General features: G+C 54.3%; 3 protein-coding genes and 1 long non-coding RNA gene across 7 annotated transcripts in view; 2 read left to right on the top strand and 2 right to left on the bottom strand.

The window, feature by feature from the left end:
* The window catches only part of MYH7B (myosin heavy chain 7B), a 28,348-nt gene extending 26,765 nt beyond the window's left edge, over positions 1 to 1,583 (bottom strand). The window contains exons 1-2 of the mRNA XM_074888272.1: positions 1,428 to 1,583; positions 365 to 468 (exon numbers count right to left, since the gene is read on the bottom strand). Coding sequence (XP_074744373.1) covers positions 365 to 468; positions 1,428 to 1,524 — 201 coding nt within the window. The 5' untranslated portion in view covers positions 1,525 to 1,583. The remainder of the gene's footprint in view (positions 1 to 364; positions 469 to 1,427) is intronic.
* An 8,771-nt stretch (positions 1,584 to 10,354) lies between these two features.
* Positions 10,355 to 12,470, top strand: LOC141951722 (uncharacterized). Its single transcript, XR_012631436.1, has 2 exons — positions 10,355 to 10,437; positions 11,949 to 12,470. It is a non-coding gene; the product is annotated as an uncharacterized LOC141951722 (long non-coding RNA).
* A 1,585-nt stretch (positions 12,471 to 14,055) lies between these two features.
* GSS (glutathione synthetase) lies at positions 14,056 to 25,482 on the top strand. Of its 3 annotated transcripts, XR_012631482.1 has the most exons (14): positions 14,056 to 14,093; positions 14,518 to 14,654; positions 15,964 to 16,109; positions 17,526 to 17,601; positions 18,144 to 18,283; positions 18,439 to 18,555; positions 19,010 to 19,090; positions 20,311 to 20,388; positions 21,709 to 21,775; positions 22,412 to 22,606; positions 22,802 to 22,883; positions 23,108 to 23,297; positions 24,022 to 24,234; positions 25,234 to 25,482. XR_012631482.1 is itself a non-coding variant. In XM_074888739.1 (13 exons), exons 2-13 carry the CDS (start codon positions 14,526 to 14,528, stop codon positions 24,143 to 24,145), a joined length of 1,425 nt encoding a protein of 474 aa, XP_074744840.1. In that variant the 5' UTR covers positions 14,056 to 14,093; positions 14,518 to 14,525; the 3' UTR covers positions 24,146 to 25,482. The 3 variants fall into 3 exon arrangements, 2 of the variants coding, with proteins under 2 accessions (XP_074744840.1, XP_074744842.1); XM_074888739.1 differs by having other exon boundaries at positions 24,022 to 25,482; XM_074888741.1 differs by lacking the exon at positions 14,056 to 14,093 and adding an exon at positions 14,115 to 14,231 and having other exon boundaries at positions 24,022 to 25,482.
* A 588-nt stretch (positions 25,483 to 26,070) lies between these two features.
* The window catches only part of ACSS2 (acyl-CoA synthetase short chain family member 2), a 35,058-nt gene continuing 33,147 nt past the window's right edge, over positions 26,071 to 27,981 (bottom strand). For both annotated transcript variants that reach the window (XM_074888737.1, XM_074888738.1), the window contains one exon: positions 26,071 to 27,785. In XM_074888737.1, the coding sequence (XP_074744838.1) occupies positions 27,658 to 27,785 (128 nt within the window). In that variant the 3' untranslated portion in view covers positions 26,071 to 27,657. The remainder of the gene's footprint in view (positions 27,786 to 27,981) is intronic.

Below are 27,981 nucleotides of genomic sequence, written 5' to 3'. Positions count from 1 at the left end.
GCCGGGCAGAGGTTCAGCATTGCAAAGGGCTGTGCTGGGGCAGGCACTGCCTTCAGGCAGCCCTTCCTCCCGTGGCCAGGAGCTGTGCTGGCCCAGCCCAACTGTCCCCCTTGGGTCTGTCTCGCACAGTAAATCGTGTTTGAAAGCAAACACTCGATGGGGGGATGCTGAACCACTGCCACTCTTGGCAAGTAATTGGCCTACGTGTCCTGACACACTGCGGTGTGTGTCCCCTCGGGGCATGACTGATCACCAAGTGTGGAAGGGTTATCAGCAAGAGCTTGGCTAGTTTCAGATGTGATCTTGTCACACGTATCCCCCCTCCGCACATACTTGCTCTCCCTTGGTAAAGAAAATTGCTTACTTCCTTATTTTTGGTTTCCACAGTGGCTTTGCCACCAGAGATGTCTTTGATTTCCACTTCAATATAAGCTTCTTTCTCATCCGGGATCCAAGATCGCTTCTTTCCTGGAGGAGAGGAGAGGAGAGGAGAGGAGAGGAGAGGAGAGGAGAGGAGAGGAGAGGAGAGGAGAGGAGAGGAGAGGAGAGGAGAGGAGAGGAGAGGAGAGGAGAGGAGAGGAGAGGAGAGGAGAGGAGAGGAGAGGAGAGGAGAGGAGAGGAGAGGAGAGGAGAGGAGAGGAGAGGAGAGGAGAGGAGAGGAGAGGAGAGGAGAGGAGAGGAGAGGAGAGGAGAGGAGAGGAGAGGAGAGGAGAGGAGAGGAGAGGAGAGGAGAGGAGAGGAGAGGAGAGACAAACCAGGTTGAAATGTAGGAAACCATTTGAAATTATCAACTGAAAGCCACATGACTGCAGTCCAATAACATGGAAGGACAGTGATTATTCCTTCCTATGCTCTTGGTCACAGGAGCTGGAATTTCTTTGTCTTCTTCATGTTTGGCAGCTGTTTACTTTGCCAGGCTCAGCTTTTAGCCTGACAGAAGTCTGGTGCTTCATGTGTGCTTGCACTCAGACCATCATGAAAAAGGATGGTGAGAGGAAGCAAAACTCTCCTTGTTTGCCAAACCAAGAGGAGCAAGTTGAGCCCTGGAGCCCGAGCACAGCGAGCCAAGTATAGTGGGGTGGCTGGGACAGAGTGGACACCTCCAAAATGAAACGGAGCTGGAGAAGGTTTTGATACCAGTCCCTCAGCCCATCTCCCTCAGTCCTCCTGCCCCTCAGGGTTGGGGGAGATGAAGGGCCATCTCCACCCACACGTCAGCAAACAAGGGGAAAGTCAAAAACCTGTTTTTCCTACTTCTGAGATCTTCCTGTCCTCCAGGGTGGTGGAGGCAATTCTGTAGCACCTGTGATACCATGAGGAGCAGCACTGGGAAAGGGACAGGGATGGTCTCCAAAGAGAGCCATGGCCAAGAGGCTGGCTTGGGGCACACACATAGGGCTGTGCCGAGAGCTGCCTTGGGGTCTTACCATCGAATGGGATTGTCTGAAGCTTCAGCTGCTCTGTGTAGCTTTTCCGGAGGTATTCAGCAGCCTCCCCAAACTCAGTCATGTCCAGCAGAGACATCTTGCCCGGCTGGAGGAAGACTTGGCAGCAGTGAAGGAAGAGTGAAAGACACCTGAACGCTAAAAGGAGGGAAGGGACAAGGAGTCAGTGCATGGGGAAAGCACCCGTCGCTGGGCTGCTAAGCAAGAGCAACACGGTCACCAAACGTGCTTTTAATTTAGAGAGTGAGAGAAGACAGCGACAACAATACTAGCTAATAATAACTATAATAACAAGACAATTACTGAACACTTTCCCTTCTGCTGCTATCAGCCCTACACTGCAAGTCCCAGATGGGTAAGCCAGCATCGCTTTGGTCTCAAAATCCACATTCGCATTTTAGACATCACCAGAGATCGTCAACGACACCCCGTTTCTTGATAAACTCAGCTAAAACCTCTTCCAGCTTTACAGATCTGTTGAAGCCCTGGTACTCTGCACAAAACCTCTGCAAATACCCGGGTCTGTTTTGCAGAGCAGTATTGCAGGAAGATAAAAGCAAGATCAGAGGTATTATCCCTGGGAAGACCCCTTCTAGAAGACCGCCGTGACAGCTGCTTGGAAAAGCACTTTTACGATAGTGCTTTCTAATATCCATCTAATGCCGTATCACACAGCAGAGCTCCAAAATGCTGCAGTTATCATGAATGTAGCCACGGCTGGTAGCCAGCAACTTGGCAAAGAGTGCAGACCTTAGCAAAAATTCTCTCAATCCAGGTCTGTCCCACCCTCCCCTGTACTGCCAGAGTCAGCCCCTGTCCTCCAGGAACATCCACCCTGCGGAGGTGAAGCGGGTTAGTAGCAGAGGACAAGCGTGCACACAGACATGCTCTTTATTACTAACCTTGGTGATAGGACTGAGTGGCTGTGTGCGTGCAGCAAAGCCCCTTTTTATTGTGTCTGTCAAGGTCAGAGTGGGAAAAGATATGTCAGAAATTCCCATGTGTCATGTCCACACAGCTCCATTGGTGCTGCTGTCCCACTGCCCGGAGAGACACAAAAGGCAAACTTCGCTTTTATCTCTCTGCAAATGCAGCCTGGTTATTTTTATTCCTGTATTGTCAGGCAAGTACAAAGGCAGAGTGAGAGGCTCCTGCTCCGGGAGCAGCGCAGCTCTCCAAGCCTGCCTGTGCTGCCTGCTCTGGCAGGGAGCAGAGGAAGGAGAACTTCACCATTCCCTCCTGCACCTGAGCAATCTGTCCTTCTGCTTCTTCCCCACACCCCACCAGCAGAGCTGCTGCCTGGTGGGGTGCGGCCGCTGGCTTTCCAAGCTGGAGTATCCCAACCTCTTACTCAGCTCTGGTTCAGCTCTCCCTGGACAGACTGGGAGCAGAGGACCAGGGAAGGACCTTGGGGCTTGGTCTCTGTTACCCTGTTGTCTTCTTCTCAAAGGGTTTGGCTTGTTTCCCGATGCACACCAGATGCTGACCATTCAACACCAACCACCACAAACACCAGAATTTACTTTTCTGGTTATATGATGAAATTCAACAGTTTTGTCAGAGGGGCCTGATGCTCCCCTGAGCTGTAGTGGCTCAAGGGCAGCCCTCCCCAGGGCAGGCACACTGATGGGCAGCCCGGTCAAGCCCCCTTCCTCTGCTTCACTGCCATGGATGGGCTCTGCCTTCGGCAAGCTCTGCACCAGGTCCTGCTCCCAGAGCTCACCTTGGTATGGGAGCCTGGTTCATGGCTAGGCCATATTCAAAATCTCTCAACAGAGAGGTTGCTGGCTTTCCTCCACACCGTTTTACCCGGACAGCAACCAAAGACACTGTGTACAACGCGGTGATCTCAGCCCGGAGCTCACCTCCATCCCAGCAGCACCACCATGGGCTGCCCAAGGTGGGAACAGGACCCGGCGGGGGCCAGCTGGACCCACAGCCATGTCATGGGGATTTCTGTGCTAGGCTCAAGGAAAAGCCATTTTACATCCAAACTGTAGTGAGGTTTCTATACTCTGGGCTGGCCATGTTGCTGCCTCCCTGAAGGACCCTCATGCCTGCCCACCAAGCACTCCGCTCCTTTCTTTGCCTTTGCTTTGGTGCATTTAAAAAGCAAAGCAGGGCTGGATGGTTTTTGCACCCCATCTCCCTCCTGCCCTCACCAGGCCAGGAGATGCTTCTGCCAAGGGCAGGACCAGCACACACCTTCCCCAGAAGCCCAGCTGGGCAGCTGGGATGTGCATGCCCTGCCAGGGTGGGCTACTGCCACTCAACCCACCAGGAACACAGCCAGACCTCTCTGCATCACTGCTCTACTCCTTCCATGGCCCCCCAGGGATACTCATGGGCTGCTTGGATCCAGTGCAGACTTGTGTGAAATGAGCTGCAGCTGCCTCTGGAGCTGGAAATCAGCCTCACTAGAGCTGGGTGACTTGGGACCCCCACATGCATGTGCAGGGAGGGGCAGCATCTGGCACCCCTAGATGGTCTGGATGGCTGCATTCCCCACATGCAGCTGCGGGGGGGGCCTTGGTGCCAAACCACCTCTTGGGTCCCTAGTTGTGTGGTCATGTCCTGGGGACATAGAAATTAGATATAACCCACCAAGGTGATACTGGGCAACCAGGGCCCATGGCTGCAGGGTTTTGCTATTCCCCATTCAGTACCCCTCACACGCCAGGGTAACTTGGGTTGTTGTATCCTCCTGAGAGTAGGAGAAACTGAGGCATGGGGTGATTTAGGATTAGCTGTACAGTGCTGTGCCCAAGCTGGATGTGGCGTGGCCTCTCCACAGCCAGAATAGCAGCACCGTGAGCTGCTTAGGGCATGTGGCTTCAGCCTGGGCACACAGCCCAGAGCGCAGAGAGATATTTTGCAGCCCCAGGACCTGCCCTGAATCTAAGCCAGGCACTGGAGGGTGTTTCTGCTGAAACCCCAGTGGTGGTCAGTCCTTCCACCCAGCACACAGGCATGGTTTGCTACCACACCCTGTGAGTCTGGGTTCCCAGTGCCATCTCCTCCACACCCCCCTGACAGGTGGGTCCTCTGCCCTCCTCCCTGCTTTGGAGTGAAGTCTGGGAGACTCATGGGCTGGAGGAGGACTCCAGACCTGTCCCCTGTGGCTTCTGCCCCAGCAGAGAGGATGGCTGGGCTCAGGGATGGGTTGATGTTGCCTTCATTGGCTGTGTGGTGTAAGGTAAGGGATTTGCACTGTGCCATGTTTCCCCATGAATTAAAATGCTCCCATGGAGGGGAGCCTGTAGCATGAAGAAGATGACTTTGAGTACATCAGGATAAAACAGGGTGCAAGCCCCCATCTCCATGTCCCATTTGGGCACTGTCTCACCAGGCTGCTGTTCAGAAGCTCAGGGCGTCATTGGGATTTGGCAGCAGCTGGTGCGGAGCTGGACTCCGCAGATGTCTACTGCAACTCCCCTGGGGAGACCATCAGAGGGACACCAGTCCTGAGATACCTCTTGGCCATGGCATGACAGAGGTGCTCAGCCATGCTGAGGTGGCAGAGTTTCAGTGTCCTGAAGAGCCACAGGCACTGGTGGACCACAGGTCCCTCTGAGGTTACCCTGGTGGTCTTCTGCCTCTCTGTCCTGGGCTCAGAGTCAGGTTTCCACCCACACCCTGGAGGGACCCGAGGCCTTTGGCAGGTCCGGTGCCAAGTACCTTTGCCATGAGTGCCCTGGAGTGGGACGAGCTCTCGGCCCCAGACCTACCAGCTGGCCCAGCCTCACACATTCTTCTCAGGGCATGTACTCACCCCGCGCTCTCCTCACCCCCTCCCTTGCCTTATCTTTAAAGCGATTTTATTTTCGGAGATTCCTTCTGCAGTTCCTTCTGTTCGCCCTAGTTTCTCTCCCTCTTTGAAGAGGTTCCAGCAGGGTCTATCAAAGGCCGAGCAGATCTGTAGAAGGGGAAATGTGGAATGGTCGCTCCAGCAGCTGCTGAAGTGCACTTCCGCTGGGTTCAGGCTGGCATTTGTGATGTGGCTTTCAGGGTGGTAGGAAGCTCATCCTCATGTTGCTGGCAAGGCCTGAGCTGTGCTCTGCCCAGACAGGTGTGGCGGGGCATCCTCAGTGGGGCAGTGGCTGCAGAGGGCTCCTGTGGGCCTCCCACAAAACCTCATGGGCACAATGAGGAGCCCATGGCTTTAGCCTGAGCAGAGGGGAGTTTGCTTTAGGTGACTATTGCCCAAAGTGAACAGTCTGCCCAAAGGTCCCACCGGCTCTGCACAACCATCCTCAGCAGTGGGAATATCTTCCCTGACCATTGAGGGACCCCCATTCTCCCCCCTGTAGCTCTGTGCTTGATGTTGGTGTCCCATGATACGATGGAAGAGGATGGGGCTCCTCAGCCATGTCCCCAAGGACTGGACAAGCCTGTCCTCATGGGACAGGACACCACCAGCACCAGACTGCAGAGCTGCCCCTTCAATGAGCATTTTGTGGTTGGATCAGCTCCTACACAGCCCTGGAGAGCCAGGAGGGTGACAGGGGCTCAGCCGTCCTCTCCAGAGAAATCCCCCAGCTGCTCCCCGACCCCCAGGAGGAATGTTTCCCATTAGCAGGCTCTGATAAGTGGCAGGAAGGAGAATTACTCTATGTGTTGGGCAGTTTGCTAGAGGTTTCCACACTTAACATATCACTGCTATCAGCTCCCTGAAATGCACTGGAGGGGAGTGCGAAGGCAGCTGATTAGATAAAGACAATCTGTGGAGGGGCTATTTCAGGCATATTTCCATCGAGTGAGAATGTCTGCTTACAGTGAGACAGGCGGAGGTGACAGGCCAGCGCTGCCTGTCTGACAGCGTCCCTCTGGCTCAGCCTGGCCCTGTCAAAGCAAACCCCTAAATCCCCACGGCCCTGTTCCACCAGGGCAAGAGAGACAGCAGCCACCACCACATCACAGCTTTCCACGCACCCCTCGACACCAGCAGGAGATGGGTGCAGCAGTGATGCCGCTGCAGGGACCCCAAAAGGCAGATGCTCCTGTGGGGCTTGGGATGGGGTGAGCACTGGATCCCCTCATCTAACAGGTCCCTGGGCACTTCCCAGCACATGTGCCCTGATGCCCAGACATCCCGCTGTCCTGAACTGGCTGTGTTTTGGCTGGGGGTGAAGTGCTGCTCTATAACCCTTCATGAACATGCGTAAAGCTGCTGGCACCATGAGCTCCTCGGTGCAGTGGTACACAGCTCACCATGGCATGAGGCTTGGGCAGCATGGGCATGCTGGTGGCTGACCCTCCAGGCACTGTGCTTACACCACATGCAGGATGGCTCCAAAATGAGTGTATCGGGATTGAGAAAGTACCTGGAAGAGACAGGACGTGACAAATTAGTGTCCAGAGGTCACACGTGGGCATGGAGACAATGAGATCACCTGGAGACTGGGAAAACTGGAGAGGTTTTGCTTGTTCATGTTGAATTTACCAGCTTTGATGTTTGAGGGGTTTTCTTCTGGGAATTGCCACTGTAAAGCATCTGTTTAGGAATGAAGGTGGTACTGAACACTGCAAAAATTACAGGGACATGTGAGCCTTCAGTGAAGATGCTTGAGGTTTTGGCAATGTACTTCAAAACAATGAGAGAAAAGAAAATCTTGCTCTGTTCATTTGAATACATAATAGCACCTTAATTGCAGCTGGCCTGCCGGGACAGACCCTGGCATACAGTTGCTATTGGAAATCATGACCAAGAGCTGCCTTGGAGGCTGCAAGGGAAGCACAGAGACTGATCAGAACCAGAGCCAGGATGCGGTTCTGCCAGTCCGTGTGCAGGATCTGCCCTGGCAGTGCCCTCGCTGTTCTGGTTTTGCATCAGTTTTCATCTACATTGAGATCTGGGAGCAGGAGGCTGGGTGGTGTCCTGCGCACACACGCCAAGCCCACACAACCAGCCGCTCACAGAGCATTGGTCCCTGGGACAATCCCATCACAGCCCCCTGCTCTCTCCACTCCTCATGCACCTTCTCCTTCGCTCCATGGGAAACTAGACGAGGGTGGTGTTGAGGACATAAGCGCTGGGCTGGGACCTGTTTGCCTTTAGCAGTTGTTTCCTTGGCCCGATGAAGGACGTGGCTCTGCTCTCCCGGCCCACTGACCCAGCATTCTGCCCACTGCAGGCTCAGACACTGCTCCGCTTGTCCTCCCCACTGTACTTGGTCATCAAGTCTCACAGATCGAGCTCAGTCTATCTCATGGCAAGGGACAATTTTTCAAGTTGGAGTGGCAACAGACAGAGTTCTTCATGGGATCTGGTAGGCTTGGACCTTTCTCAAGACTGGCTGTCACCTAGGAGGGAGCAATATTCCTGCATGTCCTCACATCACGACAGGACACCTTCTTACCTCACTGTGGCCCATCAGACAAGATGGGATTTTCTTTCTCCAAACTGCAATGAATGTCCGATTCCAGGTTTCCACTCTATAGTCTGGATACACCCTGGTGGGTTTCCACCTTGCAGACAGCAGCTTTCCCCTACAAGATGTCCCCTGTCCCTAAGCAAGGCTCTGTCCCATGGCATTTGGGCTCAAGGGTTACCCTAAGCATCCCAGCACAGCAGCTGAGCTGGGCACACACACACAGCCCGTGCTACCACCTGTTTCTTGGCCAGTGCATGAAATAAACCTCCCTAAAACCTCCTGAAGGAAGCAAGTCCTGGTGTTGGGGGAACTCTGGCCCTGGGGGACCAGCTGCTGGGTCATGCACAGCCAGCACAGTGGCTGCTGGGGCTGCATCTGCAGGGACCTGCTCCCCGCCGGCAGAAGGGGATCAGCATCCGTGGCTGGTCCTCACCTCGGTGCTGCAGAAGCTTGGGCACAGCTCGAGGCAGTGAAGGAGCAGCCAAATGCAGGTTCAGCACGGCAGCTTTGTTTTCCACCAGCTGGTCCTGCTGCCTCTCTTGCAGCCTGGTTCGGTGTTATTTATACCTCACTCCATGGCCACTTCATGGCACAGAAAGGCCTGCTGGAAAAGCTAAGGAAGTGAAATTACTTTGGGGAAGAAATGACACTACCCGTTTATAAATAACCCGGGTTTCATTGATCTTTTAGATGCTCTCTTGGCAGAGAGTCCAATGTCATCGCTCCAGCAATGCAGACAATACTTGGGCATTGTTTTATTCTCAGTTACAGGGAAAAGGACAGCACCAGCTGCCTTTCTATCTTTAGCCCATGAGAGCACTCTTCAATTGTTCTGCACTTCAAACAATAGGCACACATGTGGGGGTTTAAGATTGCTGGCCTTACCAGAGCATTTCGCATCGAAATACGGCCTTAGAGACAATAGATTTCTTTCATGCCCTGGCTGAAGCTGGTATTTGTACGACAGAGAAGCCAGGGTGCAAGAGCTCTGCCTTGTTTTTCTTGTGCATGATGGCCCAGCAAGAGGTTTGGCTCCCCGGGGAGCCCTCTGAACTCTCTTCCATGAAAATAGCCCTATTGTTCTCTCTTTATTTGGCTGGTGACGAACATCACATCATCACCTCCACTCAAGGGGTCAAGTTAATGGCTTTGGTACTACTCTGTTGCAAAAAATGAGTTTCTGCATTAATGCACAAATATCCTGAGATACAACAGAGTTGGCCAAAACCTCAGACTTGGCTAAGTTGGTTTCTTTGCAGCTGGAAGAGCAAAGGAGAATTGGGGTTTGGGTTGGGTCTTTTTTGCCTCCATTATAGGGTACCAGGGAAAGCGAGTGTGCCCACGTGCGGTTGATGAGCAATTCTTTGAGGGCGCAGACGGGCAGCCAGGCACCCAGCTCTGCAACCGGCCCGTCAGCTGCAGTGTATCAAATGCCCGTGCATAGCTCAGCAGCACTGTGGGCAACGATCAGCTTGCTTTCTGGTGGCTCTGCCAGTGCCCTCGGTGCTGGGCTGCCTCTGCCCTGCACGGCTGGGGGACCTGGGCTGTGCCCTGGGCATCCCAGCTGCGGGACATGGCTGTGTGTGGGACGTACCTGTCACAAAGGTCCTGTTCACACGTCAGTCTCTGCTGAGCGAGAAAAGCAGGGTCATGTCAGAACTATTTATTCCCCCCCATTGTGGCTGATGTTGTATTGAGTTTCAATTGTCTGAGCCCTGAGCAGCCTTTGAAAGGGGCCGCGACATCCCAAAGCCACAAAGCCCATCTTTGAAGGCTCTTTAGCAGCCAGAGGAGAGGTTTACAAGTATAAAGTGCTTTTCTTTAAACTTTGTGGGACTCTATTTTTAGCAAATAAAGATAATGTCCCAGTTGCTGTTGTTCATCTTTTGTTGCATGTAACATGCCAAATACTTACCATGTCTGCCATATTTTTTTATCATTTAACCTTCTCTGAGCTGCATTGCAGCTCTCTTACGCTGTAGCAGAGATTATGGGCTATCTGCATGTACAAATCCTCCCCCGGCTACTGGATTACTTTGAAAAGATCTCATTCTCCAGACTGAATTTGGAAAGGAGAAAGAAAAGGCAAGTCACAGCTCTATAAAAAGACTTTTCCCAGTCTGAGCAGGGTGCATTTGTTCTGGGAACTCCCAAGGACAGGGCAGCACCTTTTTCCAACTTTTTGCGATGAAACCGGACCGTATTTTGCAATCTTTTGCTTAGAAACTCAAGCTTCTTATGCCATTTCTCAGACTCTCAGAGGAAACAGAGAGGAGGGGGGGCTCAGGACCCTGCCAAGACCGAGGACTGAGAGGAAAAATGCTTCTGTTTGAGCTAACTCTGTCCTTCTGCATAGTCATTAAAACTCTTGGACTTTGTTTCTCACTTCCATCCCTTGACCAACACGTGGGCGAACAGCCCTTGCCCTGCGGGGGGTCTAAGCAGGCTCCTGGCACAGAGCAGTCTTCCAGCAAGACAAGACTGGATCACCAGACCGCTTCCAAATTCACAGCCTGGATCTGTATTAATTAAGGTGTGAATCCACATTTACTGATCAAAGGGACGACAGAGAGGAAAAAGCCAGTAGGACTAACTCCCAAGTCCAGAAAAGAGACAAGGTGGGTGCATTAGAGAGCTATAGTCACAGAGCTTTATTTCAGAGATAGATCTCAAAGCAGAGCTGAGAGGCTTGCAATGACCTGGACAACTCCTGGCGCTGGTAACAGGATAAAGAGCCGGTTGTCTCTCAGCTTGGCCTGGCCACCCGTGATGATCCATCTGTGGAGGGCGACCGGGTGTAACAACAGGCATTGCCCAGTGCTTGCTGGAGAAATCCCTCCACCGTGGGCGGGCATGTCCCGGGGTGGGAGGCTGTCTTTGCACCCGCCCCTTAGTGCGTCCCACTGCGGGGTGCCCCTGCCTGGGGCTTCCCCCTTGCTGCCCCAGGGTGTAGGTGTGTGTGAGAGCATGAGCAGCGCACGTATGAGCACTGCGTGTGTGTGTGAGCCTGGCACCCTCCCCAGCTGCCGTGCTCTAGGCTAATATATATGTATGTATGCATATATATAGTCTTAATCCACCCACAGCCTCGCCGCAGGTTAGATGGGTCTGGGACTCTCCCACACAGACAGGCTCCAGGGTGAAGGGCTTTGTGCAGGGCTTGGCCCTGGTGCAGTTCCAGACTTGGTGCTGCTTTTGCTGCTGGATAACAGTAGCTTTAGGGCAGATGGGAAACAGAGGCAAAGGATAAAGTCACTTGCAAAAAGTCTTCAAGTCAGTAGCCAAGCAAGGAAAGGATCTGCTCTTCCTCTCAGGCAGTCCAGTGACACATCTTACAGCCCTGGGACAGGTCACCAAGGAGATGGAGAGGTCTCCATCCTGGGAGGTTTTCAAGGCTTGGCTAAGTAAAGCCACAGCCACTCTGATCTTGTGCTAGGGATGGTCCCACTGTAAGCAGGAGGTTGGGTTAGAGACCAGCCCCTTCCCTCTCTCATTCCCTGGTGTGAGGAAATGTCTGAGATAATGCCCAGTGGTAGAGCAGACAGAAAAATTAGTATCGGCAGGCAACACACTAGAGTCAATGAAATAATTCACAATTTCCCAGTTTTGTGATCACAGGATCCAAACATCATATGTTGGTTTACTCGTTCTGCTCCCGAAGCTGCATTAGTGAAAAATTAAGTCCAAATAAAGATGCAGATCTGAGGCTGGTGTTCAGCTGTTATTCTGCTGGCTACACACAAATGTCACACAACCCTCTCTTCACCGGCAATTGACAATTTCAAACACTCATAATGCAGGTCACAAACCAAGTCCAGCCCCACTGCTTTTGTTGGAGCCTCACAGTTATATCATCAATGCGCTGTGAAAATGCTTAAGTAACTATATTACTCCAGTAGGTACACAAATGATTGCCTTGTGATGATAACAAATATTTTTTCTACGTATGCTGTTGTGTTGATGGTACCTTACTAGCAAACATGTTAGGGTTGTTTCATTTTATTACACTTATTGCATGGGCAGAGCGAGGTATGACTGACAGTTCCTCTGTATATTTAAACAAAAAAGTAGGAAGGACCTGGTTTGGATTTATTTACACATAAACAAATTTTATCTGTTCCTAATACAGACACATTCCTGCAGAAATAACCCTCTTGATTTGCCACACCACCATTTCGAGCCCTATTGCTGGGAAATGAATGTCCTGCAAGTACATGAAACTGTTCTGAAATCTGAGATTTACCAGATGTACTCAACTGAAGAGGCACAGAACAGCCCCCAGCCTTGGATCTATCCAAAACGAGAGCAGAGAGCAACCCTATCTCCTGATGAACTGAGACAAAGTGAGTGTAAATACGCATCTAAAGTGGGAGAAAAATATCAGCTTGCATTATGCCGCAGGGTGTCCCGAAGACCGCCAGGGACTCGGGAGTGCCTCCCTACCGTGGCACAGCACATGGCTGGGGACATCCCCCTGGGGACACCCAGGTGCACTCAACAGCCTCTCTGGGAACAAGGCGGGGACATCTGAAGTGGGGCTGCACCTAGGTACCCCCAGCCACCCCCTTTTCCAGGTCCTGTTGGTGCAGTGCAGCAAAGGGATGTGGGCTATGAAGATGTTTAAGAAATGAAAAACATGAAGATGTTTCCAACATTGGTTCAGTTCAGGTTCTTTAATTTCCAAAGCCAGGCTTGCAGTTCTGTCTTCCCCTGCCTGCAAACAGCGAATTTCAGCTCCCGCAAAGGCAACAGATGAGGCAGCTCCAGTACAAGAGAAAGTGCTAACGAGTTAACATGAAGGTGTTTTTCATTGCTTTTGGCTCACAGCAGCCTCAGAAATGATGCTGGGGTTTGCAGTAGGTACTCTGGGGGTGGTTTGCAGTGTACGCTAAACCAAGGTCCAGGTTACAAGTTCTCCATGGTGAAAACACCAAGACACTCTAGGAAAGGAAAGGCAGAGCAGGGGTGAGCTGGCCTGCCCAGCTCCTCAGGACTGCCTGTCAGGCTTGATGGGTCCCTCCAAGACGGGATAATTTCAAATGAATTGGATAGCATCAAATGGAGCGGGGGTGTCTCCTCAGCTCTCCTCCAGAGGAGCCTCTCCCTCCTGTGGGAAAGGCAGAGGTCTGCAAGATCTCCCTTTTGTGCGTCTGCAAGGATGCTGATGGTCACCCCGAGGTTGGGCCCCAGCACCGCGGGCTCCCTGGAGGGACAGTCACCAACTGTGGTGGCTCCTCCAGAGGCTGGGGCTCTCCGGAAGGACCGTGGTGGCAGCCCCCCGTGCCCAGCCGCACCCAGGCTCTCAGCATTCCGAGCTACAGAAAGATGGAGTTGTTCAAGTATCAGTTCAGCCCAGGTGCTTTAACTTCCCACGGTTCCTCTGTCCGCCACAGCCTGCAAAGGGCCAATTTCAGCTCCCGCGAAGGCGCCGCGTGACACAGCTCCAGTGCCAGAGAAAGCGCCAACAAGCCGACGTGCAAAGCGCCATGCTCCGCTGCCTGCGCTCTGCCCGCCCTGCCGCACGCTGCCTCCGAGGGACAACACCAACTGGAATCTCCCAGTTCACCGACTGAGGTCTTGTGACGGCAGACGTCTCGCTTCACAACACACAGCAGCTTTCTCCTAGTTCAGTTTTCTTAGAGCGACCCTGCAACGTGCGGCTCGAGATGGGCGCTCAGGCCTGAGGGGGTCCCCCCCTGCCCGAACGGGCAGTAGAGCCCGGCGCTGAGCAGCGGGTCAGAATCGGTGGAGCCCTGACCCTTCCCCGCAGGGGGGGTCTGCCCGCGGGGGTCAGGCCCGGACCGGCGAGCTGGGGCTTCCACCGCCGGCGTGACGGTGGCTCAGGGGGCTCTGAGCTCCCCCCCCGCGGATGAGCACCCGGTGGCATCGCCCTTGGGCGCAGAGGGCGGGTGTCACCAGCCTGACCCCCCGCCGCGGGGCCGGCAACCCCCGGTGTCCCCTCCCCGAGCCCCACGGGGCGCCCCGAGCCTCTCCTGACGTCGCAGAGTGACGTCACACCTCCCCCCGCCGACGCGCTCCGCTCTGGGGCAGCACGCGCACGCCCCCGCTGCAGACACGCATGCGCGGCTCGACTCCGCCCACATCCCCGCCCCCCGCGAGCTGCGCTGGGACGCCGTGATGTCACCTCCCCGCGCTGATAGGTCGCGTGCGCTGCCAATCCATGTCCGGGGCGGGGCGAGGGTGGGAGGGCCTGTCCAATCGCCTGGTGGCGGGCGGGGCGTGCCAGAGCGGCGGGCCGGGGCGGCGGGAGCAGGTGAGGGGCTGTGAGGCCGCTCTGGGCCCGGGGGCCGTGGCCCAGCGAGGGGCGGGGGACCGGGCCCCGGCGCGCCGGGCGGCGCTGGTGGGGGGGTGTCGCGGCCCGGCCCTGCAGTGCCGCATGGGCCTTCCTGAGGTAAGCCGCAGCCTGGGGCCGTGGCAGCCCGCCGTGCCGGCTCCTGAGGCACGGCTCGGCCCGGGTGCTCGGCCCTGCCTGGCCGGGACAGGCCACGGGCTCGGCTGCGGGTGTGGAGGCGCCTTCACGCTGCGCGCGGTCTGAGCGGGACAGCGGGGCTGGTGCTGGGCTCCGTGTGCCCCGGCGGGGCTGCCCGCCGCCCGCTGAGGGGGCGAGGCCCGGCTGCTCGCTGGGGGAGGGCGAGGCTCCGGGGGCCGGGTGGGTGACTTCTGCTCTGCCTCCTTAGCGCTGGCCATGGCTGCGCCGTGGGAGGACGTCCTGCGCGACAAGCCGGCCATCCGGGAGGCCGCGTCGGTGGCCGTGGACGCGGCGCTCCTGGAAGGCGTGCTGATGCGGACCGAGGGCGAGCCCAACGCCTCGGATGTGAGTGCCAGCGCGGAGTCACGGGACGTGTTCGTTCCCGGCCAGGGTGTGAGTCAGCAAAGCGAGAGGAGCACGGGGAGGAGCCGGCTGCCATCCCCGGGTTTGCCGAGCCTTCGTCAGCGTGCGTTGCTTTGCAGCGAGCACCCAGCTGCCTGGCTGAAGCATGACCAGCCTGGGGGGCTGTAACTCGCACCCTGTCCTGCTGATGAGTGCATCTCCCCAGGAGGCAGCCCTGCCATACAGCTCCCCTTTTCCAAGAAGGGGGATAGATCTGGAAAGGTTTGGGAAATTGCCAGGAGCCCTATGTGTGTGGTGGTGGGAATTCATCCCAGTCCCAGCCTCTCACCACCTGTATGATCCTTTGAACCAGGGGAGTGTCTCTCAGACAGGCCTCTGGTCTTGGCGTGCTCCCAGCTAAAAGTCAGCCTTTGCCCCATACCTGGGACAAGGTGGCGAGGATGGGGGTGGCTGATGTGTGGGATTGCCCCTGGTGAATCTCTGGCAGGGCTGGGGGTGCTGTTGGGGTGCTGAGCATGTTGGAGGGGGATGCTGTGAGGGGTCTCAGAGGACGCAGTACCCACATGCAAGATGGGTGGGACACTGTTGGGCATGGGTCCCTAAGGAGTCTGGGGGCAAGCAGGCAGCTGTGCTGGGAGCTGGCAGAGGTAGGAGGAGAGAGGTCTCTGTCTCACCATCAGCACCACCACAAGGGCTGCTCCTTGGTGTCAATGCCACGGTCAGATCAGGGCTCTGAGGGAACCTTGAAGGGTGAGAGGAAGAGGGAGCCTGGGAGGAGAGGCGAAACACGCTGCTGCTGACCCATGTCTCATGTAAAAATCAAGGTGAATTGGGAACTTTTCTCTTGTGTAATGTTTTGGCTTTGAGAGTGGCTCTGTGCCTGAGCTGTGGAGTGAGCCAGGGGTCCAGAGTCACCCCATGGCCTCAGTAGGCAGGGATCAAAGGATGGCCAAAACCCAGGACTGGCAAACTCACCTTTTCTCTGAAACAGGTGTTTTGGAGACAGTGCTTTTCAGTTAAGATGGAAACAGAGTGTCCTTCAGAGTGAAGCACTCAGCCGAGCTTGAGCTCTGCAGCAGCTGCTCCTGCCTCCGCAGAGTCCCGTGGGTGGCTCGTAAAGCAAAGCCCTCAAAAGTCAGGGGTCAGCGGGGTTAAGGCCATCTGTCTGTCCAGGGTGCATTGAGGAGGGCTGGGGGTGGCTTCAGCCTTCAGACAAGCAGAGGAAGCACCTCTTTAGCCCCACATAAACTGCCTAGACCTGACTGCTCTGCTGCTGCATCCTTGTTTGCAGGTGGTGAATTATGCTCCCTTCACGCTGCTCCCATCTGCAGTACCAAGTGCCCTGTTTGAACAAGCGTACGCTGTTCAGCAAGATTTTAACCTGCTGGTGGATGCTATTAGTCAAAACAAAGAATTTCTGGAACATACTCTGGCCAGGTAACTTTCTTGCACCTTGCATTTTAATATTTTAAATGCAAAGCATTTACCACCTTTCAGGCATTCCTACCTTCCCTCCATTCATGTCCTTCAAGCTGACGTGGGTGCTTCTGTCCTCTGCAGACATTATCTCCTTTGCTGCATTATTTTTCCTAAGATTAATTTCCATCAAGTCTCTGTTTTGAGGTCTGCTTGAGCCTCAGAAGATGGGACATCTGGCCAAGAGTTGACTCCCTGCAATGATCTTCAGTTTTGCCAGTGTTTCAATCTTGTGAATTCTTACTTGTGAGCTTGGGCCTTAAATTCAAATTGCCAGAGTCTTCTTTGAGTCCTGGATTTAGTAGTCTCTTTTACTCTCGTTTTGCATCTGCCTGTGACTATCCAATAACCACCAGCTCTGCTGCCTGCCCACAGTTATGAAGGGAAGGTGTTCATTCCTTCCCCCACCCCTACCTCTGAGCAGTCGCCCCATGTCCCCTGCTTTCCCAGCCATGCCGGGGAGGTGACCTGCAAGCTCTGGAGGACTGGTCAGCTCTGGCCCGTGAACTCTGCTGGGTATATTATCTGTGGCTGGAGCAGCCATCCCTGGCTGTAGGGCTGATGCTTCCACAAAACTCATTTCCCTTCCTGCTGCCCATTCTGTGTAGCCTGTCTGCGCAAGTGCTGCTGGTACTCTGGCACCGGGACAGAGCAAAGGAGGCTGTTTTCCACTGTCCTTTTTGTTTTTGCTAAAGCCTGGCCCCTCAGAGCTGGTTTAATGCTTTCGTCTGTTCCAGAGCTGGCTGCAACCAGAGCTTGTGGGGTCATGTTTATACCTGTGGTTGAGGAATGCAGTGCCTGGGGCTTGTGTGCACTCAGGTGCCTGCCCTGTGCCGCCTCCTGCACACTATCTCCAGGCAGCTCCTTGGAGGTGCTGCTCACAATTAACTCGGGGATTTGGGACCCTGCAGTAAAGTCAGGCCTACTCTAGCAGGGCCACTGAAGCACTTGCACTGCAGCTTGTGGGATTTGGAGCTGAACAGAACAGGGGGAATTTGATGAAGGTTGTGAAGCTTTTTCTGTGAACTGTGTGTGCATGCACAGAGAGGCTTCTGATTTCTTTCCTGTATCTGCAGAATTCTGCGTTTTGTTGCTTTTGCTTGTGCTGTCTCTCTGCCCTGCAAATGAAAGTCACCTGTGTGCAGCAGTGCTTTTCCTAGAGTGGCTGTGCTGAGCAAACTGGATTTGCATTATGGTTATGTGCTGTGGCCCTTGATGAAGAGTGCATTCACGGTGAGATGCTTGACAGTGCTGTAGGTCTAGCCACAGCCCTTGCTATTTGTGCTGAGAATTAATTATTAATTCTGGAGAGGAATTAATTTTCTTGTTCCTGTGTGACAGTGTAAGGGGTCTGATCCATTCTGTCTTTCTCTCTAGCACCATCAAGGTAGACGACTTCACAGCTCAGCTCTTCAGAATCCACATGCAAGTTTTGGAGGAAGGCTTGGCTCAGGTACCTTGGCAGGAGACCCCAGCTCTGGACTGCTGTGCCCCTTTGCATGGCAGGGGAATTGCCTGGCCTCTGTCTGCAAGCTTGCTGCCGTGGGCTTTGAACCGTCCTGTAGTCAGGCTGGTCGCTCCTGACACTGCAATGTCTCGGTTACAGCCTGTGAGCTCAGGACCTTGCCCTGTTTGACAGTCATGCCCTTTGGTTAGTGCTGGTGGCCTTGACTGGGAGGATTTAATATGGTTTGTCCTTGTCCTCTGGGAGCCTCGGGAGAGTGCAAGGACGTGTGCCATGTCGGGACCTGCGTCTGACAGGCTGTCACTGCAGAGGCTCCTTTACTCTCGTGAGTGTTGTTAACTCCTCTGGCGTACTGAGGAGGGCTGTGGGCCTTGAGCAAGGGCCAAAGCACCCACAGGCACGTCTTGCAGAGGTTTTTATCAAAATGGAGGTGACTGGATCTGCCCTAGGAGGATTTTGAAATTAGATCATCAGAGGGATTTGCAGTTAAAGGCAGCAGGAGAACCCATTTCACCTCCCCTCTGTTTCAGTCTGTGTTTTTAGGCATAAACCGCTCTGATTACATGTTTGACTGTGGGGTAGATGGGACACCGGCTCTGAAGCAGATAGAAATAAACACCATTGCTGCCAGCTTTGGAGGCCTCACCTCCCGCACTGCGGCTGTCCACGGGTAAGGGAGCGTCTCTGGTCTGCGCTGCAGCAGCTGTACCGCATGCTCTGCTGCGTTCCGTGTCTGTGTGCTCTCCCAGCTCCTGCTCCATAGGTCTGGTCGGGGGCTGTCATGGCATTTACAGCTTTTTTTTTTTTTTTTTCCCCCCCCCACAGGCAGGTGTTGAAAGTGCTGGGAAAGTCTAAGGAGGCGTCGCACCTGCTGCCCAACAACCCCTCGAAAGGCCTTGCCTTGGGTATTGCGAAAGCCTGGGAGCTCTACGGCTCTCAAAGGTAAGGAGAGAGGAGGTGCTGGAGGCTGGGTTATCTTGTCTCCCCTGGGGATGCACGTGTTTGGCTTTGAAACTGCACTTTCTGAAAAATGTCTGTTTGCTAGTCAAGCTGCTCTCAAAGCCTGTGGCACCCTGAGAAGAGCAGTGTGGTTGTCTTAGCGTGCAGGGCTGCTGTGTCGCAAAGGCAGAGAGGTGCAGAGGGACCCTGGAGGAGTTGTGTGCTTCAACAGCCCTGCACAGAGCTTTTCCTCCTGCCCTTGTGCTTATGCCCCGCACTCGTTCAGTAATTACACAGGATCAGTACTGCTCTCCATTTGCATGCTGACCCTTAGAAACACTGCAGAAAACAAGCAGGAGCAGTGCAGGAAGCCTGAATCGCAGAGATCAAAAGGTGGTGGTTCTGGGTGCGTGTGGAGTGTTTCAGGGTTCAATGATGTCCTTGGTATCTCTTCCAGTGCTGTGGTGATGTTTCTGGTGGAGGAAGTCCAGAGGAACATTTTTGATCAGCGATGTGTAGAAAATGAGCTTTGGAACAGGTAAAGGTTGAATTCTTCTGGGATGGGAAAGGAAGGAGATGGTACAGTTTTGGAGAAGGGAGGCAGAGCAAACTGCTGCCAGATCGTGGTGGTTCCCTCAAGGCAGCTTGTGGGGCGTCTCCAGGCTCTCCAGCAGGCACGGCGTGGCAGCGGGAGGGGAGCGCAGGAGCAGGCTGGGGAAAGATGGAGGTGTGCGGAACCCGTTTGCTTTTTACTTTGTCACCTACTCAAGGATAAAGTCAAAACACTTTATAGTTTCTGGGACTGTGCGAGGGCACATTGTGGTATGTAACAGGGCAGCCTTTATCTTGGATTTCTCTGTGCTCTGTTATACAGCTGTCTTCAGTGTTCCTTCGTTGGCCTCCTGCCTAGCCTCAGCACCCACCTTCATCTTCTCACCAACCTCCCAAAGCCTCTCACCAGCTCTTTGCTGGAAATACCAGCAGCCATCAAAGCCTCTGATCTCCAGGGCTGATTCCTTGCTGATTTTGTGCCTGTGTAGACCTCAGAGCTGCACCAGTGGTAGCTCTTCTGTGGGCCAAGTCTCTTAGACGAGACAATAAGGAGCAGAGTGGGATTAATGAGCGTCCTGCTTGCTCTCTGTCTTGGGTTGGGACACAGGGTGTTTCATAAAAGCTTAATAATGAAGCTTCAAACCCATTGTGAAAGATCTGGGCAAAGTAAGCAACGCGGCAGTGGGGTAAAGAGCTTGGAAGAAGGAAGGGTTTTGACAAGATCTAGCCCTGAGCCTGAGCAGTGGGAGCTGCATCTCGCCGTGTCTCCAGATCAGCAAGTCCACACTGCCGCTGTGTGGAGGAAGGACTGTAAAGCGTGAAGGAGATCAAACATGCAGGAAGTGTCTGTCTGCAGCTTGTGGCTTTGAAGCCAACAGTGAATGAATCTGTTGTGTAGGATTAAAAAAAACCCAAAATACTGACTTCTCTTAGAAACACTTCAGCAGATGAAAGCTAAGTATGGAAAAATTCAGGGTGTTTGGGCACATGTTCTGCTTCCTGCAGTGTTTGGGCTGGAGAATAGATCAGGTGCTGAAAACAGGGACTGATTCAGCCTGTAGGATGCCTCCTGCTCCATAGTACAAAGCCTGAGGTTATTTGTGAAGGAACCTACAGACCCTCCTTGCTGCAGCCCCTGGTTCCACCTGTGATTTCTAGCTCTAATAACTGCCCAGCCTGGTGACTCTCCTGCTCCTCTCTTCACAGGAATATTCGGGTCATCAGGAAGCGATTCCGAGATGTGTTTGAAAAGGGGTCTCTGGATGACGCCAAGAGGCTGTATATGTGAGTATGAGCCAAGGTGCGCGTTCCTGGTCGTGTGTTGGGCACGCAGGGCTGCAAATAGGAATTTGCAACCAAAGCTGGTGGTATGTTTTGAGTGTAAATAGTGACTTTCTGAGTAAAGCAGTTCTCTTCTGTACTCCAGACTGCTGCTGCTTTCCCTTAGAGCTGAAGTGATTTTGTTTTCACAATGGTGAGATCTGGCATGCACACATCAGTCCCTTACAGCTGGAAACATATTTCCCTCCTTCAAGCTGCAGCCTTCGGAGCTTTGTAGGATCTTTACTTCCTCCACATACACTTGCTATGAAAAGTCCTGGCTGTGGATGAAACATCCCACAAAGATGTTTACTGCTTACCATTCACATGATGCTCTGCCAGCGGGACTTGGGCTGGGTTATTGGTGCTAGAGGAGGAGGTATTACATGTCCGTGTGGTATCTGTTGGGTTTGGATGCACTCAGCATCTTGCCCGCTCCCTGTCGAGGTCAGGGCGTGCAGGTCGCAGGCTCCCAAGTGATCCCAGTTGGTCCCAAGTGTGACATTTGTCCTATTTCCAGGGTAATGTGCTTGGAGCTGTGCAACCTAAAGGAAGACATGATTTCATGCCAATGTTTTTTCTGTAGTTAGGCTAATTTTTCCACGGTTTGACCTTTGGTGCCTCTGCTGTGTTGAATTAACAAATATATTTGTCATTGCCAGACATTTAAGGGGAAAGTATCCACTGTACTTCCTCCAGAGCATCCCCTCCTCTTACTGGTGAATGCCTTTACAGTTACACTGCCTGCCTGCCAGCAGTTTCTGTGCTGCTTTCCCTGTCCACACGCACAGATTTGTGGCCAAAGCTCGGGGGTGCGGTGCTGGGGGTGTGCTGGTGTCTGGGCAGGTGGTTGAGTTGATGTCCTGCCTTGAATTGTCACCAGAGAAGCACCCTGTTCCCTCCCAGCTTCTAGAATCTCCCAGGCCTGGCTCCCAGGGGCAAAAGCTGTTAAAAAAATTAGGTTCTTACTTCCCTGCTGGGCTTGGTGCCTGAATTATTGAGACTTTGGTTAGTCAGGGCAGAGGCCAGGTGTCAGATCCCTGTGTCTCGGGACAGGACAAGCCAGCTGGGGCTCCGTGGAGCAGAGCCAGGTCTTGGAGTCCTCCTCTTTCCCTGGCAGAGCTGGCCCGGAGCAGAACAGCCCAGGAGGCCAAGGAGAGGAGGCAAATGCTGTAACGCATTGCCTGCCTGACCCTGGTGCAGCCCCCTTGGTGCTGGGGGGGTTTGGGCAGAGGCAGGCAGGGACTGAGCTGGTTCTGTAAATGCTTCTGGTTTCTGTTCCAGGGACGGCCAGGAAGTAGCAGTGGTGTACTACAGAGAGGGCTACGTGCCAAAGAACTACGACCAGCAGGTCAGTATTGACCGCTCTGCTCCCAGAAGCTGCCCGCGCTGCGGCCTTACCCGGCCACTTTGAAACGCCCTGTGATCTCAGGGGGGTTAGTCCTGTCCTGGGTGGGGTTAGTCCTGTGTGTGGCATGGCTGGTAGCACTGGGAAGCTGTGACTCTGCAGTGCGTGTGGATGTCCCTGGCACTTGTGCAGTGAGAAAAATAAGTGGCTTTCTTCTCCAGTAACCACTCCTGTGGTGACTTCTTACCACAGCACTGAATTGCTTCTGTACAATATGAGTTAACACAGGTATTAGCACCTGCTTAAAGGGTTTAGGCTTGATCTACAGATCACACGCTGTCCTCTACTAGGACTGTTAGGCTGCACGTAATAATAATACAGACCGGATCTTGCTGTTGTCTGGAGGTGGCAGCACTGGACAAGCTGGGGAGGCGGTGCAGGCAAAGGCAGTGGAGTAACCTGGCTGTGCTGTTTCCAGAGGTGGTGGGAAATCCGTGTATGCATGTCTGCTTGTCTCGGAGTGCTGTTCCACCCCTCATCCTGGCCAGGCAGGGAGGGAGGAGACAAATCATATGAACAGAGTGGAGAAAACTTGGTTTTTTCCTTGCTGATGGGATGGTTGATCTCTTTCTGTCTCAGAACTGGGAGGCACGGTTGTTGCTGGAGAGATCGAGGGCGGTGAAGTGCCCTGACATTGCTACCCAGCTCGCAGGCACCAAGAAGGTCCAGCAGGAGCTGAGCCGGCCAGGGACGCTGGAGAGATTACTGCCTGGCCGTGCCGAGGCTGTTGCTCGAATAAGAGCAACATTTGCTGGACTCTATTCCCTGGACGTGGTGAGTGTGGGCAGGGCTGGAGCAGGAGCGAATGTGCAGGCGTGTGCTTGGCCTGCGTGATGTTTCTCTTTGATTAAGGTGATGAGGGGGCTTTGTTGTGGTCCCTGGGGGACCCTGTTGATCCCGCTCAGAGGGGTCTGTTGAGGAGCTGCTGCTCCTCCCTGATGTTTTGCTGTTTTCATCCTTTCCTGCCAGGGTGAAGAGGGTGACAAGATAGCTGCTACGGCTATCGCTGACCCCGACCGGTTTGTGCTGAAGCCACAGCGAGAAGGTGGAGGTAGGAGCTGGACGGGGTCCCTGTGGGTTTTCATCACGGTTCGTGCTGTATCCAGGAGGGGCAGTACCTCTGATGGCTCCTGGTCCTGCGATGAGGGATAAAAGGTGCCCAGGCAGCACACGGGGAGGCAGAGGCTGGGTCTGTTTGAGCTGCCGGGGCTGCATAGCTGGGGCCAAGGGCTTCTGCTGTGCTGGGAAGTGCTCGACTTGTGGTTTTGTTGTCAGGGAACAACCTCTATGGTGAAGAGCTCAGGCAGGTTCTGGAGAAGATCAGAGACAGCCCTGAGAGAACCTCCTACATCTTGATGGATAAGATCAAACCACAGCCAGCAATGAATTACTTGCTGAGGGCTCACAGTCCCCTACAAGCATCCGAGTGCATCTCAGAGCTCGGTATTTTTGGTGTCTACGTCAGGTGAGAAATGTGCTTCCGCTGCAGGGTGGTTACCTGCTCCAGCGGGCACTTGGGTTGGGAGCATTTTCCTCTCTGTGATGGCTCAGCCCGGCAGCAGGCAGATGTCTCTGGGGAGGTGGAGGTACAGGGGACAGACGTGACCCTTCAGTCTCTGCCCCTGTCAGCAGCGCTCTGAGCACTGTGTTCAGATGCTGAACTGCTGCTCCGTACCTGCTGCCAAAGAACTTGGTGAAAAACTGCAGAGCTGGTGCTGGCAGATACTGGTGTAATGGCCACATGAAACTGGTGTGTCTCACTCCTGATTTCTGGGAGCACTTCTCGGGTTCTGGATGCAGCCACATGCTTTTCTGAAGCCCTGGCCATCTCAGAAATGTCTGAAGGCTTAATGGGGTCGTCTTCAACCCTGAATAGCTGCTGCTTTTGTTTAAAACCCTCATAGGCCCATAGAAATGTTTGCATAGTTTATAAATTGAAGTCCTTATTGTACAATTTTAGAAACAAATGTACTCTGGCAGTGTTCAGAGCTTGACATCGGACCAGAACGGCCCAGCTGAGGAAGGGCACTGTTGCTGGCAGGCGCAGAGAGGCCCCTGCACGAGCCCTGGGGCTTTTTTGTGTTGGTTACGTGCCCTGCGCTGTGGCAGGGAACATGAATCCCCTTGTCCAAAATGAAATGCCGTGAGCTTTCTGCTGTGCCGGTGCTCAGTTGCCCTTTTCTTTGCAGACAGGGCAAGGAGATGGTGATGAACAGGGCTGCTGGCCACCTCCTGCGGACGAAGGCGGTCGAGCATGCGGACGGCGGGGTGGCGGCGGGAGTGGCGGTGCTGGACACTCCGTACTTGGTGTGAGGAGGTGATGCCTTTGCCACCCACCCTGCTCTGCTGCCTCAAGAGCTGCTCTGCCCCAGGGCTGTTCTCCGCAGGGTGTGCTTACCAAGGTCTGATGTGTTGGGGGCTGAGGAGGGACTGTGTGGACATGACTGCTCCAATGTCCTGCGTGCCAGCCCCAGCTTCTCCTCTGCAGGAAGGAGGGACCCCCTTGCTCTGCCTGCTCGGGTGGCCCTGTCCCCTGCATGTCCCGCTGACACACCCCACCCCACCCCCGGACTGCGGTGCTCTGGGTGTTCCCTGGGCTCTGGCCTGCAGGCAGGGGCATGTACAGCAAAGCTGAAGGGGGAATGTGCCACCACAGGCACTCACGCTGTTCCCAGTTTTGTGCTCCTTGATGCTGCGTTATTTCTGGAGACAGGGAAACCCAAAGCCTGGGGAATGGGAAGAGAAAGGTGGATGTGCAAGTACCACCCTTCATCTGTGGGCTTTGTAGCCCAGTACCTCAGTGCCTCCAGGCTAAAGAGGGGAACCCAGCTTCACCTGCCCCTGGCCCCTCCTGCCCTCCTTCAGCTGCTGCTGCTGCCCGGAGGATCCTTGGGGTTCCTGAACAAGGGGCAGCTGCCCTGGTGGAATTTGCTCAGGGGCCTTCTGCTTGCTTTTGCCTTACCCAACTCCTGCTTTGTGGGCCTGGGTACCCATCCCTGGCAGTGCCTGTGCTGCACAGGGTGGGCAGCAGCGCAGAATAGGAGTGCTGTGCTTGCTCCCACCCCCCCCTGCAGCCTTGTGTCATAGCCAGCGTGTGGAGAAACCCCCAGTCCCCCAGGGCTTGTGCCAGTGCACCCCACTGCACCTCAGTCCTGCACTGGGCCTCTCCTGTGGCACATACAGCCCCGGAGTGGTGTTGGGGAGCCCTGACTTCAGTGCTGGGCCTGGGTGGGGGCTGGAACTGGGGGCTCTGTGGTGAGGAGGCAGAGGAGTTGGAGGTGGAGCAGGACCAGCCCCAGCGGATGGTGAGATGTCTCCCTCCAGGTTTCACGTGCAGCAGTGGGGGCTGGGGAGCAGTGTGAGGGTCTCCTTCCCAAGGTCCTTTGCCTCTTCCTTCTCAGCTGAGCAGGTCAAGGGGAAGCATAAACGATGCATCTTTCTGTCAGCGCCATGGTGGAGCACCCAGGCAGCCTCAGCTCTGCCCTTCCCGTGACACCAGCGAGCAGCAGGGTGGAGCTGTGCTGAGCACCTTGCTGCCAGCACTGTGCTTCACCCTGGGAGGAGTTCAGTTCTGTAAGTGTGACTGATCCTGTGTTTTGTTGGGGGGTTGATTACGCCCAGCTAGAGATTAAAACATATGTGCAATCTGACTGCTGTTCTTAACGCCAGTTCTGAGAGATGAGACACAAAGGGCAGGTGTTTGCATCCTCCTTGGCCAGGCGTGGCAGCCGTGCACCCCTGCTTTCTGCTCTCCTTGCTGATGTGTCCTGGCCCTGCAGCCCCAGCACAGCCGGGGAGGGAGAAGGCACCCCCAGCGTAGGGCTGTGGCTCTGCCTGTGCTGGAGCAGCGGGCACCAAGAGCACAAGGTGAGCTGCAGCTGGAGGAGCAGGACAGCACTGGAACACAGCCTGGGAGGAGGCAGAGCTGAGGCAACACTGGAGACCAGACAAGGGGGTTTATGATGCTTTCCCTGAGCCTCTGTGGACTGATGCTGGCTGGAGACTAGGGAGAAACTGAGGCACAGGCTCCAGCCTGACACTAAGCTTCTGCCCTCTCCCCAGTGCAGGGCAGCAGCACAGACTGAGGCAAAGAGCAAGGCCCAGTCTATGAAAAATCACCACCCCAGCAGTAACACACCTCTCCCCAACAGCCTACCCCAGTTACAGTACAGCACTCTGAGCACCCACTGCCGCTTGATTCAACAGCAGACAAGCGCCATGTGCACACTCTAAGCCTGTTTTCCATTTTGTTTCCTTGAATTTTATTCCATTTTGCATAAAATTCCAGCTGTTTCCAGCCAAAATTACATAGTGAACAAAAAGTAACAGAGGAGGAGAGATGATGCAGGAATCCTTGGGAATGAGGTGGCCAAGCCACTGGTACAGAGCTGTGGGGGCACAGGGGACACAGGCAGGTGCTGAGGTTCTAGATCCCAGACAGGTGCTGTGCTGGTGGGAGCAGCAGGTGAGAGATGAGACAACCCAACACCTGCCCTGAGCAACCAGCCCCTGAGGCAACTGCCTCAACCTTTCCAGCCCAGCCCAAAGTCAGCTCAGTCTGCAGGTAAAGCCTGGATGTTGGCACTCACCAAAACAGCTGTTGCAGCAAGTTTTAAAGCCCATTTCTCCTTTGGTTTAAGTGCAAAATCAAACAGCTCACATGCAGTTTTCATAGGGACAGTACAAAGGAGGTAACTCCCTGACTGGAGTTAAATGTAACTCATTTGAAGAAGGGCTCTGGCAATACCCTTGTGTTGTTCAGGCTCTTGGGCTAGAGGTTAGGGTTTTTTTCCACTCATCATCATAAAGCCATGTTAAACATCTTCCACCACTTTTTTCCTGATGAGAAAACATCATCTAGGACTAACACAGCCCTGCCTGCCTTGGTTTCTTTGCTGTAGCAATGGTCATGGTGCACTATAACCCAAGCCCATGGTTTACCTGCAGTGGGACAGGGGCCTCTGCAGGGCTTGGTTTCCCCTCCCTCCTTTGGCATCAACAGCCCCAGGACGCAAAAGGCAGCACATCCAGCTGCACAGCCCCCGAGTTCAGCCCTCAGCTGGTGGCAGTGGAGCACATCAGCCCAAGACTCTTCAGCCAGACCAGATGTAGGGTCCCTCTCATGTCCAGGGCCAGTGAAGGGCCCTGGATTGGGGAAAACACACCAGCTGGCACCATGCAGTTCAGAAGCAACAAATCTTGGTACTAAATTGCTCAAAAACCCTCTTTAAAGCCCAGTGCTCCCTTGAGCCTTGCCCCACTCCCTCTGCTAGCTTGGGCTTGGACAGTGGATGCAAGACTAAAACTCAGCTGTACACTTACGATGTGAGCGTGTTTAAGTTCTCCTGCAGTGCTCCACAAAGAAAAGCAAGCTTAGCTGGCATGTGGGCAGTGGCAGCTGCACCTCCCTTTCCTGCCTGCACTGAGTAACTCCAGCACCACTTCTCCTCCAACCCTCACAGTTCCTTCCCACTGTGCGCAAGATGCCAGGGCCTCTCAATTACATAAAATTAACATCCCCCCCCAAATAAAATTAAAAATCAAGAATGAGGTGCTGAAAAGGGAGGAGGAGTCATCCCTCTGTGCACGAGGCTGAACCTCAGAGGTATGACACCCATCCGGAACACGAGGCGCACCCTCCTCCGAGGCATGGACACACTAGAGACATGGCCTCCAGAGCCAGCCCTCCCTCATTCATAACGTTCATACATTCAACCCAAGAGGTGAAGGTTTCCTTCCCAGGGCAAACAGCGGTTATTCAAGGGACCTGCTCCTCAGGACACTGCTGCTGCTACAGTTCTGCTCAGCAGGGACAGGTCATGCAGCTACTGTTTTGTGTCACATCTGTTGTTGAAAAGATGTTTTATGATGCCTGGGTTTGCCAAGGTGGAGATGTCCCCCAAATCTTGGTCATTTTTGGCAATCTTCCGTAATATCCGTCTGGTAATCTTTCCTGTAATGACAGCCGAAGGGAAGCAGGAGTCAGGATCAATTCAGCATCCTCAGCAGGAGTGGGGAGTGCCCAGACCTGCAGCATCCTGCTTGCCCCGAGGTTGCTCTCCCCTAAATTTGAGTGGCCCTGGACAAGCAATTGGGGGCCTATTTCCCCCCCCCGGCAGGAACTGCTCAGTCGTCCCCAGCACTGTCAC

This window comes from Strix uralensis, chromosome 18 (assembly GCF_047716275.1).
Source record: "Strix uralensis isolate ZFMK-TIS-50842 chromosome 18, bStrUra1, whole genome shotgun sequence".
Taxonomy (NCBI): Eukaryota; Metazoa; Chordata; class Aves; order Strigiformes; family Strigidae; genus Strix; species Strix uralensis.
Note: the sequence above shows the minus strand (reverse complement) of the source record. Positions and strands in the feature narration are given on the sequence as shown.

Bases quoted from the DNA above. Each gene is read 5' to 3' on its own strand.
- GSS (XM_074888739.1), top strand. From the start codon at position 14,526: ATGGCTGCGCCGTGGGAGGACGTCCTGCGCGACAAGCCGGCCATCCGG. The intron at 18,556-19,009 runs GTAAGGAGAGAG...TATCTCTTCCAG, and splicing joins GAGCTCTACGGCTCTCAAAG to TGCTGTGGTGATGTTTCTGG. The intron at 22,884-23,107 runs GTAGGAGCTGGA...TTTTGTTGTCAG, and splicing joins GCCACAGCGAGAAGGTGGAG to GGAACAACCTCTATGGTGAA.